Source organism: Spermophilus citellus (genome assembly GCF_964194105.1).
Source record: "Spermophilus citellus genome assembly, chromosome: 10".
Taxonomy (NCBI): Eukaryota; Metazoa; Chordata; class Mammalia; order Rodentia; family Sciuridae; genus Spermophilus; species Spermophilus citellus.
Window position 1 is genome coordinate 47,074,566 of NC_138197.1, and position 16,630 is coordinate 47,091,195.

Sequence of the window (16,630 nt, forward strand, 5' to 3'; positions counted from 1 at the left end):
AATGAACTCATATATGAAATAAGATTATACCAGAATCATCTGTTTGATCTTGGGTTCTATTTTGCAAATGGGATTTTTATTCATGTATTTCTTCCTTATTAATGTGGTTTCAGTGAATCTTTTAGAGTACTTGGTACAATATCTTCTCTAAGGCAAAGATGAATCTATGTCCCTGAAAAAATTTAACTGGAGAAGAGTACAGAACTCAGGGAAATCTAGATTGGCTCAATATCTTAATAAGATCAAAATTTTACATAAGGTTCTTGGGGATATTTTCCTGTTACTTATTCTATATTTGTATGTAATAGGATTGTAATATAAACAAATTATTTTAATCGATTACTATGTCATGGTACCTTTTTAAAATAGTTATCTCTATGGTACATATTTTATTGCTGAATTAGTTGAGAACCTCCTTTAAGGCCCATCTTCCTGAGGTGGGGAAATGCCGTAATTCTGGGAAGAAGAGCCTACTTTTCCTTTTTAGTGTTTCCATGTGGAAGGACATCTCCTAGACTTGCAGTTTGAGACTCTTAAACTTGGAAATGGAACATGGCTAGTGAGTTGGGGAGAAACAGTTGACATGTGTCTGTCCTGTTCTTCAGAGAGCTAGTGCTGTAGTACTTGGCAGGTAGCCACATGGCACATGCTACTCTGAAGGTCTGCTTGAGTTGGGGGAGGGTGGCCATGGTCAGAAACACCTGTGATTGAATGGCTAAATGCAATACCCAGGGTCAGTATTAGGACACCTATTGTCATATACTCCAGCCACATCTTCCACTGCAATTGAGATATGCCCAAGCCACATCTTCATTGGTTTAGAAAAAAAAAAAAAGAGTGGTAATTTGTTATCTATCCACTCAATTTCTTTATATTTATCTTTCAACTTATTATAAGCTCCTGGGAAGAAAAAGAAATGTTATAACAACTTCTTATAATAGCACATATGGTGTGAGGTTCTCTTTTAAAAACATACTGGACAATACAGATAAATATGCAGGTGAACAATTCAATAATTCTAATATGTAAATTGAAAGTGCAGTGTCACTTTCAGGATAAGGTTACCTTTGTAAATGTTCAATATCATACATCCTCTTGAAAGCTATTTAAGAAGCCAGAAAGTTCTTCACTCTTAAAGAAGAAAGTCATCGCCAGAAAAGCATTGTGTCCTGCCCTGGAGCTTTCTTACCCTTAGCAGGAAGTTCAGTCTGGATAAGGATTCTAGGAAGATGTCAGCTCCTTTATTTGAAAACTCATACCTCCCAGCAATGAAAAAGAATAAAGTCTTTTCAAGATCGAAGTCCAGATGACTAAAACAAAGCCAAACAGTTTCATATTAAATAAGGCAACAGCAACAAAAATGTACACATGAATTCCATTGGAGAACAGAGGGACTGTGATAGAGAAACATTTACTAAAATGATCCTGCTTTCTCTCTACTAAAGATATGTAAAATCACATGCTTTTTCTTTTCTTTTTTCTTTCTTTTTTTCTTTAAGTAAAGAAAAGCATGGGCTAGAGATACAACTCAGTGGTAGAGAATTTGCCTAGTATAAGCAAATGACTAGGGCCAATCCCCAGTGCCTAAATAAATAAATAAACAAATAGCCCAGAAAAGCATACCCATAAAAATGACCTCTAACAAAATCTTGGATCCTGGCCTTATACATGGCATGGAGATTTTGAAACTCGTGCACTGCTGAAAACTTCTTAACATTCAAGCCATTTGGAGTAATCACATCTGGAAAAGCAGAACAAAAGTGAAGCCTTTGAGAGGTAGTAAGTAGCATTTTAGGGGAGAAAAGGTATTTTTAAGTCTGTAAAATTAGACTAACATTTCCAGTTTGTAACCATAGAATTTAAAATGCATAAAACTTCAGAATGCAGTCTTTTGGTGGAGATAGGAAATCAGGAGTACTTGATCTAAAAAATAATGAGTGATTGGTACAATGAAATAAAATTTCTATTTCTTATTCCTGATTTGTTAGTTCTAATTTCTTTTTTCTTTTTTAAAGACTTTTTTTGTTTATTTGTTCTAATTGGTTATACATGATAGTAGAACACAGTTTGACACATTGTGCTAATTTCTTCTTTCTAATACAAATGATTCATTATGCCCCAAACATTTTGTTCTGGCAAGAAGACATTTTTGGTTTTCAATATATTGGTTATCAACAAGAGAGAGATTACTCAGAGCACATAGTAGAAACCACCTATTGAACTGATTACATGGGTTATCACATTTAGAAGCACTAAAAACAAAAACAAGGGGGGAAAAAAGAAGCTATATCAAAAAGTTTAATACCCAGCAATGGTAATTCTTGCAATGGAGATTTGAGCCAGAATTAGAAATATGTCATATTGTTTTGAATAATCTTTTATTAATAAAAGGCTGTTCTCTAGAAATGGTCCCTAGTTTTTCAATCATTTTTTATGTGAAAAAAATTTTTTGATTTTCATGAGTTTTTACTAAGTAATCTGGCATTTGCTACACAGTTGTTCCTTAATATTCAAGATTGATTCTAGGATCCTCTTGGATAGCAAAATGCGTGGATGCTCAAGTCCCATATAAAATGGTGTAGGAAGAGGTGGGTCTTGCCCATTAGGGGACATAAAGAGATTGCCCTTCCCATTCCCGGATCCCCAATGACAAGGTTTCAGACAGAACTGGAGTAGGGAGCAATGGAATGAGACCTAGGAAAACCTCAGAGGTCATGAGATTATATTGAAGATGGAAGACAGAGGCTACTACCCTCACCTTCCGATGTCCCCATTTCAGAATCAGAACCTTAGGTTGTCTCATCCCCCAACAGACATCCACCTATAGCCAGATTATTCCAGTCTGTGGTATCACTTAGCATGGCCCCTCCTGAGCTCACCTGGTGGCCTCTATATTCATGTACATCAGAAACTAAGAAGGGGTGGTACACCTGCTCATTGGAGTAGCTCAGGAGACCACCAGTAATTCATGTCTTCTCTCCATTTTCTGTGTACATGTCTCTCTGTTTCTGAAAATTTCCTAGCAATACTCATATGGATAATGTCATGAATTAAATTTGTTACATGAATTTATTATTTAAAACAAATAACTTTATTCTTTTTTCATAGGGATTAGATTATAATTTGTTATGAAAAATACCTTCACTTCATTACTTTTTATTTTAAACATATTTATAGGTTCCAAAAATAAAATAACATAGTGTAGAATTGCATAAAATCTATGACATCCTCCCTTAAACTTTAAATCATCTTTAGGTTACTATACTTCTTTAGCTTACAATACAATGTAAATGCTATGTATATAATTGTTATTCCACATTGTTTAGAAAATAATGACAAAAATACATAATTAATAGACACAATTTTTTCTAACATTTTTTTAAATTTTTTTTTATTATTTTTTTATTGGTTGTTCACAACATTACAAAGCTCTTGACATGTCATATTTCATACATTAGATTGAAGTGGGTTATGAACTCCCAATTTTACCCCAAATGCAGATTGCAGAATCACGTCGGTTACACATCCACAATTTTACATAATGCCCTATTAGTAATTGTTGTATTCTGCTACCTTTCCTATCCCCTACTATTCCCCCTCCCCTTCCCTCACATCTTCTCTCTCTACCCCAACGACTGTAATTCATTTCTCTCCTTGTTTGTTTTCCCATTCCCCTCACAACCTCTTATATGTAATTTTGTATAGCAATGAGGGTCTCCCTTCATTTCCATGCAATTTACCTTTTCTCTCCCTTTCCCTCCCATCTCATGTCTCTGTTTAAAGTTAATCTTTTCTTCCTGCTCTTCCTCCCTACTCTGTTCATAGTTGCTCTCATTATGCAAACCCTTTGATACTTAGGGCCAACTACTCCTGTATATAGTACTAATAAATATTTGAAGAAAACTGTACTTAACATGTTGTTTAGTAACACCATGGTAGTATTTCCACTGTATTTATATATTATAAATTGTATTATATATAGAATATATATAAATATACACACATACCTAAGAGCATTTATTAAAATGTAGTAAAATAATTAGCACATGATGTTATTTGAATGTTGACATAGTTATTAAATTGTAATTTTAGATAAATAAATGTTTAGTAATGGCTATGTTTGGCAACCAGCTCACAAATATCCTGAAGTTTTAACAAATGGACTTTGGAAGTCAGAATGAATTGATTCTAGCACACCACTATCTACATAGCTTAAGAAATAAGATTTTAAGACTGTTTTTATGCTTCATTGATAAATTTGGAAATATATAGGTGCTCTTACATAATGACACAATTTAAATTGTGCTTTTTTTCTTTAGAATAAAAAATCTAATATCAACTTTAATATTATAAAAAAATCATCTCAATATAAACAAAAGTCTCCAATTTGTGAGCCTCTCCCCTCTACATTTGGTATTTCTTTCAATTTCATTTTATTAATTAGTTTATGTAAGTCTAATTAGTTATATTATCAATTCATTTACATTCACTGAAATATCAAAACTTCTAAGATATGCTTTGAAAACATATCCTTTCCCCTTCTCCCTAATTCTTTTCTCTCCCTGAAAGCAACACTGGGAATGAACATCTTGCTATTATTTCCAAGTAGAAGACAATGTTGATGTCTTCCACCTCTCTGAAGATGCACAGGAAAAAATGACTAAATGGTGACATTTGAATTTCAGTTATAAGTATTACCACAAACTGAGAAATCAATAATCACAAAACTAACAACTTGACGTGTAAACACAATGTTGAAAATGTCATCATATGATCTTTAAGGCACATGTAGTATTAAGTTATATATTTGTAATTAGTAAATTTATAAAATTGCCTTTTCTCCAATATTTTAAACAAAATATCATCTTTTCAACATTAGACATTGAATCAAACTTATGGTAAAAACCATACAAGTGGGCATAGTAGCACCTACCTATAATCCCCAAAACTTGGGCGACTGAAGCAGGAGGATCACAAGTTTGAGGCCAGCCTCACCAACTTAGCAAGACCCTGTCTCAACATTTTAAAGAAAGGGCTGGGAATATGGCTCAGTGATAAAGTGCCCCTGGCTTCAATCGCCAGTACCAAAAATAAAAATACAATATACACACACACACACACACACACACACACACACACACACAAACACACACACACACAAACACACACCTTTGTTTTATTTATTTATTTATTTTTATGTGGTGCTGAGGATCAAACCCAGTGCCTTGCACATGCTAGGCGAATGCTCTACCACTGAGGCACAGCCTCAGCCCCTGTAGTTATACTTTTTTTAAAAAATACTCTTAACTGTAGAGAACTTCAAGAAAAAATAGACAATACAAAATCATGGTGCTTCCACCCACATAATACTTTTTTTCTTTTTAGAATGCTTTTGCTTTTTTTTATGTTTCATGATCTACTAAAAGTGCATTGACCTCCTTTAGCCATAAAATGTTCAAAGATTTTACAATTCCAATAAGGACCACCATGTATTTCTACCACTAGCCAGAAAGTGAACTAGACTGAAGTGTTTATAGTTCTATTGGAACTTGCTTGTGAAGCTAGCTTGTAGGCAGCCAGTGATACAGAAAACCTAAGAAAATCTAGACAGTGATCCACACCACATAACGATTGCTAACTTTTTCTCAACATTTATGTGAACCAGATATTGAGTTCTTTCCATATATTAACTCTTTAAATCACTGCAACCATTCTACACTACAGGTAGAATTACTATCTATATTATGCTGGTAAGGCACAGGGAGCTTAAATAACTTTTACAGTGTCACATAGTTAGTGACATTTACTCAGCCCAAAATCATTTTCGATACTGAATTCAGGCAGTTTGACATCAAGTCCATGCTTTTCACCATTACTCTGCAGTTGTATCCCTGAGAAAATAAAACTTTTAGAAAATAATCAATAAAGAAAGCAAGATGCGGAATCATGTTGGGGAAGACCTACTTTTAAAAGGCAGAAGAAAGTAGAAAAGTTATTAGGGACACCAGAAAATAATCATATTGGAGAAAATTTAGAATATGCAGTGTCATGAAAAGTGAGGGGAAGATAGAGTTGTTCATCACTTTTAATGTCAAAGAGCATAAAAAAAAATCAGAGAATCCTGAATTTGGTGATTCTTTTAGAAAATCAATTTCAAACTTCCAGGGTTTAGAAGCCAGAGTTCAAGGGGCTAATAAGTGAAAACGGTAACTGTAGTTTTGTTATTCCAACATACTTGGTGTCAGGAGATTGCATAGATATTTGACAGAGTAGCTGCCTGGTGAGAATTTCTCATTTTAGAATAGGAAAAAAACAAAACATGTTTGTTAAGTTCAGAAAAGGATACTGTAGATAGAGAAAATAGATCCAGGAGAGAAATGAACATATCAATGGTACAAATTCCTGCAAGGAACATGGGAATGAGAATCCCAGAGAATCCAAAATCCAAAAGGATCTTTGGAAAGAAGACATATCATAAACGATCATCCTACTCATCCTATTCATTACTTGAATTCTTGTTTTTTGTTTGAGTGATTTAACACCTTAAAATACCTCCTCCAGATGCTCAAGAGTTTGTAGTCTAACCTTCTTTGTATCCAGTGGGTCCGAATAGGAAAAGAAACAATGCCAAGACAAGGATGCATTCAAACAGACTCATCTGATCAGACTGGCACCCATGGGAGCATTCTGATTGGCTCAGCTTATATCAGGTATCTACTTCTGCACCAATCTGCTGTGACCACATGATGTTTTATGAACATGCTTGCACTGAAAAATCTGGTAGGATTTGGGAATGGTTTCTAGAAAAATTTATAAGGAAGTCTGGGGAGAGGTAAAGCAGGCTTATACAAAACAGCACCAAAGAGGTAATATTATAAGATGTAGGACTGGGACAATTTCCCACAAATTTCTAAATTCTCCTTCACTTTTATTTTCTTAAAAGAGAAATGCCAAGTTAGTTATCTTATATATAATAGGTCTTGAAAACTCTGTTTGTACTTAGGACTTTAAAAGCATAACTCACTTATTCAATAAGATTCAACTCTTACTATATTCCAGTAATAGCTTAGCGTTGAATTCATCACAAACCCACTGAAATTAAGAATTGAAATGCATGTAATGAATTACATGGTAGCAATAAGTACAATTTTTCATCTAATATTTATTCTGGAAAAAAAATAAAATCTTCATACTCTAATATCATTTGCAGTTGAAAGATAGGTGAGGTGACAAACTCAGTGGTAATAATTACCAGGCTTTCTCTTCAGCATGTGTTCTGCCTCGATTGCTGTTATTTCTGAAACTGTGGTGAACACATGAGCACAGTGAACAGAAGCTCGCTCCATGCAGTATCGGTGGTAAATCTGCCTTTCCCCAGCCTCTTTGTCTATGTTAAACTGTTAAAAACAAACAAGCATACATTTGTTTACACTGATCCTCTTTCACAAGCAAACCAAAGTCATACATTTTATGAATTATCTCTCCTCAAGGATGTGGAAAAATTGCACGATCACAGTGAAAATACTGATAAATTTTTATTAAACTATTGCTAAAATATATAACCATTGATTTTTTAAAAATCACTGTTTACTTGATTTCTTCTTCTAATCTGTTATTAAGCCCCCTGAGTGATCTTTTCATTTTGCTATCATCACTTGGAATTTTTGAATTTGGGGAATTTTATTATAATTTTACTAATCTCACATTTTCTAAAAATAGGGAAAGTTCCTTTTCCCAAAGCACTTTATCATATTTTACCCATAAACTATAAAACAAAACTGGCATTAAAATTGACACTGAAAATAAGGATAATTAATATCATCCTTAATGCGCTAAAGGGAACCTGAAAAGATATGATATTTCATAATTTCAAAGGCTAATAGTTACTTTAAACTAGTATGTTAGATTGTGAAATCATCTCTAATTCTGGCATTTTAACTTAAAGAAAAATAACCAAACCCCTAAACATCACTTATAATTGGCACTTCTTGTGGGCTCTGGTATTTCACTGAATGTTATGTGTCACATAGCTTCATAAGAAACTAGCAATGTCTTAAGAGAAAAGAGGATATAAAATTTCTGGCATTTTGCCAGGCGTGGTGGCAGCATGTCTGTCATCCAGCGACTAGGGAGTCTGAGACAGGAGGATCACGAGTTCAAAGCCAGCCTCAGCAAGGGCAAAGCGCTAAACAACTCAGTGAGACCCTGTCTCTAAGTAAAATACAAAATAGGATGTGGCTCAGTCGTCGAGTGCCTCTGAGTTTAATCTCGGGTACCCGTCCCCCCCAAAAAAATTTTTTTTGGCATTTTATCAGTGCAGAGCTTTTTAACACTATATGTTAGACACTCTTCTAAGCACAAAAACATACTGAATCTCCTTAAAATGCTGAAATGTGTTACGTTTTTCAGCTTTTCTTCTCTGTGACCAAAATGCCTAACAAAAACAACTGAAAGGAAGAAAGCTGTATTTTAGCTCACAATTCCAGAGATTCTGTCCATGGTCAGCTGGCTCCATAGCTCTGGGCCTGAGGTAGGACAGAGCATCATGGCAGAAGCATGTAGCAGAGGACAGCTTCTCACCTCAAGGCAGCCAGGAAGCAGAGGGGTGGAGGCAGGGACAAGATAGAGTTTAAGTGCACACGTCCAGAGCTCTTCTTCCCCAGAGCTTCACCTCTGAACACTGCTACATTAGGGAAAAGAGTCTTCAACATAGGAGTCCTTAGGGGACACTTCCTATCTAAACCATAACACATGAATTTTGTCTTCATTGTGCAGAGGGGGAAATCAAACCATTTAGGGGTGAGAAATATCTTAAAATAACCCTGAATTGATCCCCAGCCAATCTGATTCCAAAGTTTGTATCCTCATTTGTGTTTATATCATTGTGATTCCAGCTCTACCAGCAAGTCAGCCCCCCTAGAGAAGAGAAATGCTGAAAAAGAAAAGACTCATTAGAATAATGACTGAGGCAAAAATATTTCTGATCATTCTTTTAAGACGGTGGAATTTGCAGCCATCTTTGTGACGATGTTTGAATCAGGGCTCTCCATAGCATACTCAGATCAGTGGACATTTTCTTACATGCTGTATATGGTGCGGTCGTTCATTCCACCAAATCTTTCATTCAACCAACATTTCTTGAGTAATTTTGGTGTACATGTTACCTTCAAGGAGCATATAAACTAGTGGATGAACAGGTGAAAATTAGGTAGAAATGAGTGTGAGCCTGAATAAGATGTAAGAGCAGAGCAAGACCAATCACTTTGAGGATAGGGCAAAATACTTCTTACTCATTAATATGTGTTCATGTTGTCAGAATCACCTCTAGAATGTAAGATTTTCAAGTGCAGGGAACATGACTTATTCATCTTTATATCTCCAAACTGGTTGGATGATTTAAATGACATTTGGACAGGGACATGAAAGTTTAATTTGGGGAAAGTTATTTTGGACTGAAACATTAGTTGCCCTAAAGAACAAGGATAAAAGTTCTAGAGCATGTACAGAAAATATCTGACTGTCTGATTTGACTACAGCACTGAGTGTGTGGAATGTGAGAGACAGAGAATGGTGGGATATAATAGGGCCTATCACCAAAATCCCTGAAGATTCAACTGAGAATTTAGCCTTTGTCCTATATTCAGTGGAAAGCCACCTAAAGGGTTTATTTAGAGAAATGGTAAAGACACAGCCTATCTTTAAGAAAAGTAACTTGGAAAGCAATACGAAAGGTTTCCTGCCTCATCGAGTTTTTTGTCAATTTCAAATGAAGTAACATAGCACCTATTTAGAAAAATGCCTGGCACCTGCAAGGTGCCCAGTAACTTGAACTATTGTTATTACGATCAGTGTTTATGTTGCAGAGAACAGTTCACACATGAGACAGCACTTACCACCTTTAGAGACGGGAAGATAGGTTTTCTAAGTGAACAAACTGAGTCTACAAGAATGCAAGGGAGGACAGGAGAAGCCAGAGACCCCGTGACATAACTGTGAAGTCAGGCGGGTGTGCAGTGATTGCCTTTCCCTGCCTGCTTGGGGCTCCCTTAACGTGAAGCACGAAGTGTGGACGGCCATACCTCTGGTTTTACATCCTGTTTATGCATGATGCCTCCCCCCCCCCACCGCCCAAATATTTATCGTTGTGCAGACCAATCTCTGTCTGATTGTTCCAACATCTAAGACCTTTCTAGACCGGATTCTTTTGACAAGGCACCTTACTTTCTTGTGTATTACTATGTGTGCCCATGACTTTTTATTGAATTCTGCATATTATGTGCAAAAGAAAAATAGATTGAAGTATATAAATAAAACAATGCAGTGAAATAGGAGGGTAACCTTATCCCTGAAGTTGACTGATTCAAACTTGGTTTGAAGAAAGAGTTAAAATACATTAGTTGTCTAAGTCTTCCTTCCTCATTTACTAATCCTAAACAGTCTGCAGATTTCCAGCCAGTAAATTCTGTTACTTTTAAGAAAAGAGAGACTGGGAGCAGTGGCGCACATCTGTAATCCCAGCTACTGGCGAGGCTGAAGCAGAAGAATCATAAGTTCCAGACCAGTCTTAGCAACTTAGCAAGAACCTATATCAAAAAAAAAAAAAAAAAAAAAAAAAAGGAAAAGAAAAGAAAAAGAAAAAGAAAAAAAAGAAAAGAAAAGTAAAAAGGGATGGGAATGTAGCTTAGTGGTAGAGTTTCCCTGGCTCAAACTGCAGTACCAAAAAAGAAAAAGAAACACACACACACACACACACACTCTAAAGGTCTCTTTAAAAAAAAAAAAAGCATTAGTTATATGTACATTTTAGTAGAGGCGGGGTGGGTAACTAATGGCCAAACTTAAGATAGTGAGTTTGAAAACATAACGTCTTCTTGGAAATTTTCAGAAAATGTATAAGCTGACTGAAAATAGTTGCAATGCTCTTTCAGGTAATGAATTTTACTTAAAATTGGAAGACAACATCAAAATCTTGTGGACTATTACAAAAAATGTTTACAGTTAGCAATTAAATTTGAGCAAAAAGTTATAATCTTTCTGCTTTTACAAAAATTGAATTATTTTCTTCTTTTTTTTTAAAGAGAGGGAGAGAGAGAATATCTTTTTTTTTTTTTTTTTTTTAAGATAGACACAACACAATGCCTTTATTTTTATGTGGTGCTGAGAATTGAACCCGGGTCCTGCCAGTGGTAGGTGAGCGCTCTACCACTGAGCCACAATCCCAGCCCCATATTTTATTCTTATCCCAATTTTGTCCTCAGATTTATTTATCTGAGTTAAAACTTACTGAAAGTGATCCTGAGTTGATATGTAATTTGCATTAAGACTGAATTATGATTCATTTCCTATTTTGAACTTTTAAAAAATTTCATGTATGTAACCAGTGTTTTATTTATATCACCCACCCAAATTCTAAACCTAATGTGAATATGGGGGGAGGGGGTTCTGTTGTGAAAAATGATTAAGAATTTAACACAAAATCTAAATTTTGTCTACTTGTTATCTTCTTGTCTTGGCAGAAGAATCTCCTAGAAAGCTGGACTGGGGTATGACTAAGCTTATATACCTAATAGAGAGGAGCTTGAAATTGATATTTTATGCATATATGTACATATGTATAGTGAGATATCATATTTGAAGATAATATGAAATAAATACTAAGGATAACATTATCAAAAAGATAAAGTTAATTACTACAATATATTTGCTCCTTAAAAATAGACCATCCAATGTATGTTACTAGTTTTTTATTAGTTACTTGCTACTATATAATATTCTTAAGTCCTCTGGAGTGAAATATTCAATATGCCAATCTATTATTTTCTCTTTTAGAAAGAGCAAAGGCTGCTCTTCTCTGGGAAGCATTGCTGATGAGCTCATGACAGGTCACTGGTTTGCCCTTATCAGTCCACCCTTCTCATACACCATTAGGATGTTTCCCTGAGCTCCTGGTTGTCTGAATTCCTCAGTAACTATCTCAAATGTACACCTGATCCTTGTAATCTGACCTTTAGGTTAGGCTGATCTTTTTATAGGGAGAATCTCATTAGGGCCTCTCACTGCTTTGCAAATGTTAAATTTTTTCAGAAAGAACTTGCTTGCTCTCAAAGTGTGTTTGAGCTACTGGTATAACTTTCTAGTACCATTTTCTGAATGTTATTCATGGAATACGCACCCATGTGCATGCACATGTATGTATACACCCACTCTCCACCCCCACACATACTGTTGCATAGAATTCTAGAACTTTTAAACTGAAAAAAGACTTTGGATAGTAACTTTCCAAATTCCTAATTTTCCTGATTTTGAAACTGAACCTTAAAACCCTAAATCCATTTGATTGGTAATATAGACTGCAAATCTGCAAAATCTCTTAATTTATGGTACACAAATGCCTGATTAATATTGCTGACCCAATAATATAAAATATGTGTTTTTATTATTCTAATTGATGGAAAATAAAAGAAAGAAATCAAAACTGAAGGACTTTGTATCATGAAATTGGGTCATTTCTTAAAATGAGCAAACATAATTATTTGATCATGTAACAACCCACATTCCTGTTTTCTATAACTTCTGTCCTACTTGAATCCCAAGAATCCCACCTATGCATTTCAGAGTTACAGAAAAAAATCTCACCTATCAACTTATAATGTGTTTCCAATAAATTGTTCTGTGAGAAGTTAGAGGAAATAAGGCTTGTAGTGCAGCTAGAATCCCTTTCTCTACCTGCACTCAGAGCTGTATGTGAACCCAGCATCTATCTTCACAGCATTTTCCAAGCTACAGAAAGGAATAAGAGGCCGGTCTTGGGTTCACACAGTGTGTCACTCTTACCATGCCTCTGTGGATCTGCTGCTCCCAAGTGGGACAGAAATCAGGTCTTACACCTCCACACTCCATTGCACTCTGAGCAAAGTTAAGCTACATCAGCTCTCTATCACCCCAGGGGAGACCTTCTCATGAATATTGATTAACTAAAAGGGCATTTCTGCCATCTGGTTGGCAGATGAAATATAAAGGTCAATGCTTTTCATCCCTCATCTTCAGTGATCTGAAGAAATGTGGATGGGGAGAAGTGGAAGGACTATTTACCTTATCAAGATGGTTGTAAAAATCAATATTTGCAGCACAGAGATACCTCCCAAGTAGTGTGGCATGGGTTGTAAATATTGTGGCAATAGGGAGTTTCCTGGCTCGAGAAAGAATCAGTCCAGTTCCGGCCTGCCATTCATGAAATTGGGCAATGACATGTTTACCATCTGCATGATCTGTCACCTACACCAGAAAAAGGCATTGAGAAAAGTTATTGGTGAAACATAATCTTGAGCATCATCCACAGCAATGGAGACTCATGGTATCTAAAATTTAAAGGGGTCTAAATATGAGCCATAAAGATTCAGCAAGGGTAAATGTTTTATAGAATTCAGTGGCATATTTATAAAGTCCATATATTTTTATGTCTTAATCTCCCTTTCAGTGATATATGCACAGAAGAAAAAATATTAACAGAAATACTAAATAATGAATGTTAGTAATAATATTTAAAAATTGAATAGATGTTTACTAGTAAGAAATATTTGTTGAGTGGATGAATCAATGATAACAATAATGTTCTTGAATATGTCACTGAGTGCCTGAATAAGTTTGAACTACCCACTTAATAAGCTTTTGTATTTTAAAATTTATTTCTTTATTTACCTATTATTTATGTTGCAGTGCTGTGGATCAAACTCAGGACATCATGCATGCCAGGTCAGTACTTTACCACTGAACCACATACCCAGTCCAACAAGTTTCATTTTTTATTATTTATTTTTTGTGTTTAGTTATATACAACCCCAGGATAGACCCTGACATAATCACAAAAGCATGGAACACATCAGTCCCTCTTCAATGCATTTACAGTTTACTTTTAAAAAAATTTAAAATAAATAACAAGTGATTCATGTTTTACATCTGTCTTATTTGAGTTCTCTCTTCCTTAAAGCCAAATAATTTTAATTGATACATTACTATTTTAAGAAAACGGAATTAGGGAGAAAGAGAAATTCTAATAACTTGTTTAGAATTAAACAGCAGCTTAGTAAGGACCCAGGATCCAGGTCTAAATCCATTACACTGAGCCAGGTTGGGCATTAGTCTCTTTGCCTTAAAGTTAGTTTGTTTCACTCCTACAAAAATTAATTCACTATCCTGCTGGTGGTCCAAGGAAATACTCTTTTGAGAACCACTGACAAGGCTAAGCCCTCTGAATTTTGCCTGCTCTTTAAGAAAAATCAGTTATTAACAGTTGTACAGATAAGGCTTGCCTGGTAGTTTTGCCTATGCCTCAATGTCTCTACATATTGACCCTTTGAACCAAAGAAAATCTCTATTTTTGGAATTTTTTCTTTTTCTCCTTTCTTTTTTTCTTTTAAGAGAAAACTGAGACTTTCTGGTTCTCTCTCTCTCTTCCATTTCTCTTATCAGAAAGAATGATGGTAAACACACACACACACACACACACACATACACACACACACAATTTTGTGGCTGGCCTCAGCCTTGGGGCTGTGTCCTCAGATAGGCAGTCTAAAGAGAGTTGTGTTCACTAACTGATCTAAAACAGGACCAAGTGTCTGCATTAGGACAGATTCTGCCAATACCCTCCCCCTTCTCCTCCTATGCTGTCCCCAGCATAAAGCAGAAGGAATACCTGTCCATAGTCCCCTTCAATTGAAGGCAGCCTTCTACAGCTATTGGGACATAACTTCATCAGAAAGAAAGATTAAGGGGAACACTTTCTCAACACTCAGTTCTATGATGTTTTTGTCCTTAGACTTTATTCCCACTGCTAGGGATGCTCTTCCCTTACTATCTGATTTTTTGGCTAGGTGTAATGAAAGGGATGCAAAGAAATCCTACTGCCATGCTTTGAGGAGTCGAGAGAGTTCCAGCTTGACTTGTTTAACAAAAGCTGACTTCTAATCTCTTTCTTTTTTACATATATGGATTATTCTACTTCAAAGGACTCATAAATAGCTTATGAGAATACTTTTGCCCTTTGGAAATAATAAGAATATCTATAAGTCACTCCTGTTGCCCAAGCACTCATGTGTAAGCCAAACAGAATATTTCAAATTCTCTGCTGCTCCCCAAATTTCACAATTCATGTATATAATGGATGATGAAAATCACCTCTTTTTTCTTGCATATCTATTGTGTTTCATCTACTCAGCTTACATAATTGCATATTTTATACATACAATTCCATTTAAGTCTTATGTGAATACATATTAATAAGCATGATTATTACTTTATTATTACTGTGTTCCAAAGGTTGGAATTTAGTTGAGGAATGCTGGACAATTTCTTGGAATGTATTAGAATTCCTTTAAAATGTATTAGGACAATCAAGAATGGCATTATCTCAAAATCTGCTTAATCTAAATTCCTGGGATTATTTCTAGGCACTGACTGCAGTTGTGCCACTCCTCTGTCTTATTATTATATGGTAAACTGTACCTCTTTTAAGAACCAGGCAGTTAAAGATCCAAATATGAGCATATCGTTGGCTTCTCGGTCATTATAAGGGATGCCGACATTGCATGCTTCCCAAAAGTCACCCTTCCACCTGTCCAGATTCCAAGCTGAATAGCCTATGTCAAAGAGCACCACATAAGGACTCCCTTCTATCAGCCATCTTCCAAAATGCACCTGTTGTGTAGAGAACATATAGCCACATAATAACGTTAAATAATACAAGAGAAGAAAATGTATATTAGCATAGAGGATGCAAACTTTATTTGGAGCTCAATAGCAGATTAGGCATGCTACATAGAGAAGAGTTTTGATGACATCTGAAGTTTGTACCTAGCTAAAGTGGACTCACATCCATTCCTATTCAATATCCACTTTCTGATCTTTGTTAAATTTGGTCATTTAAGAACAATGTATCTAGATAGCATAACTTTTGTTCATTTGTCACTCCTTACCCTCCTGGTTCCTTGAGCTTATACAAAGAGGATTTAGCATTACAGTCTATGCTTTTGTGATACAGTCACAGATGAAATGCTCTGTATCTTTAACAATCTGGAGCTGAATGTAACAGTCATTGTATTGTGTAATTCCCTGTATGAAACAGGATTTACAATACTTCCAACTACAAAAGAATCTGCTTCTGTAGACAAATGTGTATGATCTATCTTACTACTCCTATTTAAAAAGATGTGACCCAAAATGTTTCCTAATTATGTTTCTGCCAGACATCTTAACTAAATATTTTGCCAAAGATACATTATCTCTTTTTTCTAGCAGCTGAAAGCCTAATCATGTTAGTCTTCAAATTGACTTTTTTGATTCCTATTTTATCTCAAGCAAATTTTAATGCATTAATTATCTCAGTTATTTTTCCAGTTGTATTGATATTAGTCACTTGTGTATCGAAGGTTCAACTTCCCTTTTGGTCTCTATATTTCTATAGTAATTTGCTTGTTCTTTTGCCTTGATTTTTATTTTATGTATATTATCCTAGTAGATAATATGCAACATTATAAGCCACTTACTTCAACTCCTTTCTAGAACTCAGAGAGACTAAGATTAGTCTCTTTCATTGCATAGCCAAACCTCTCTGGAAATCTGAATGTATCTA

General features: G+C 35.2%; 1 protein-coding gene across 1 annotated transcript in view; it reads right to left on the bottom strand.

Moving 5' to 3' along the window:
• GYS2 (glycogen synthase 2) overlaps window positions 1-16,630 on the bottom strand; it is a gene marked incomplete at both ends in the record, with an annotated part of 60,165 nt that overhangs the window by 30,367 nt on the left and 13,168 nt on the right. Inside the window, 5 exons of the mRNA XM_081310394.1 lie at window positions 1,190-1,310; window positions 1,624-1,741; window positions 7,253-7,397; window positions 13,093-13,275; window positions 15,505-15,696. Of these exons, the coding sequence (XP_081166520.1) occupies window positions 1,190-1,310; window positions 1,624-1,741; window positions 7,253-7,397; window positions 13,093-13,275; window positions 15,505-15,696 (759 nt within the window). The remainder of the gene's footprint in view (window positions 1-1,189; window positions 1,311-1,623; window positions 1,742-7,252; window positions 7,398-13,092; window positions 13,276-15,504; window positions 15,697-16,630) is intronic.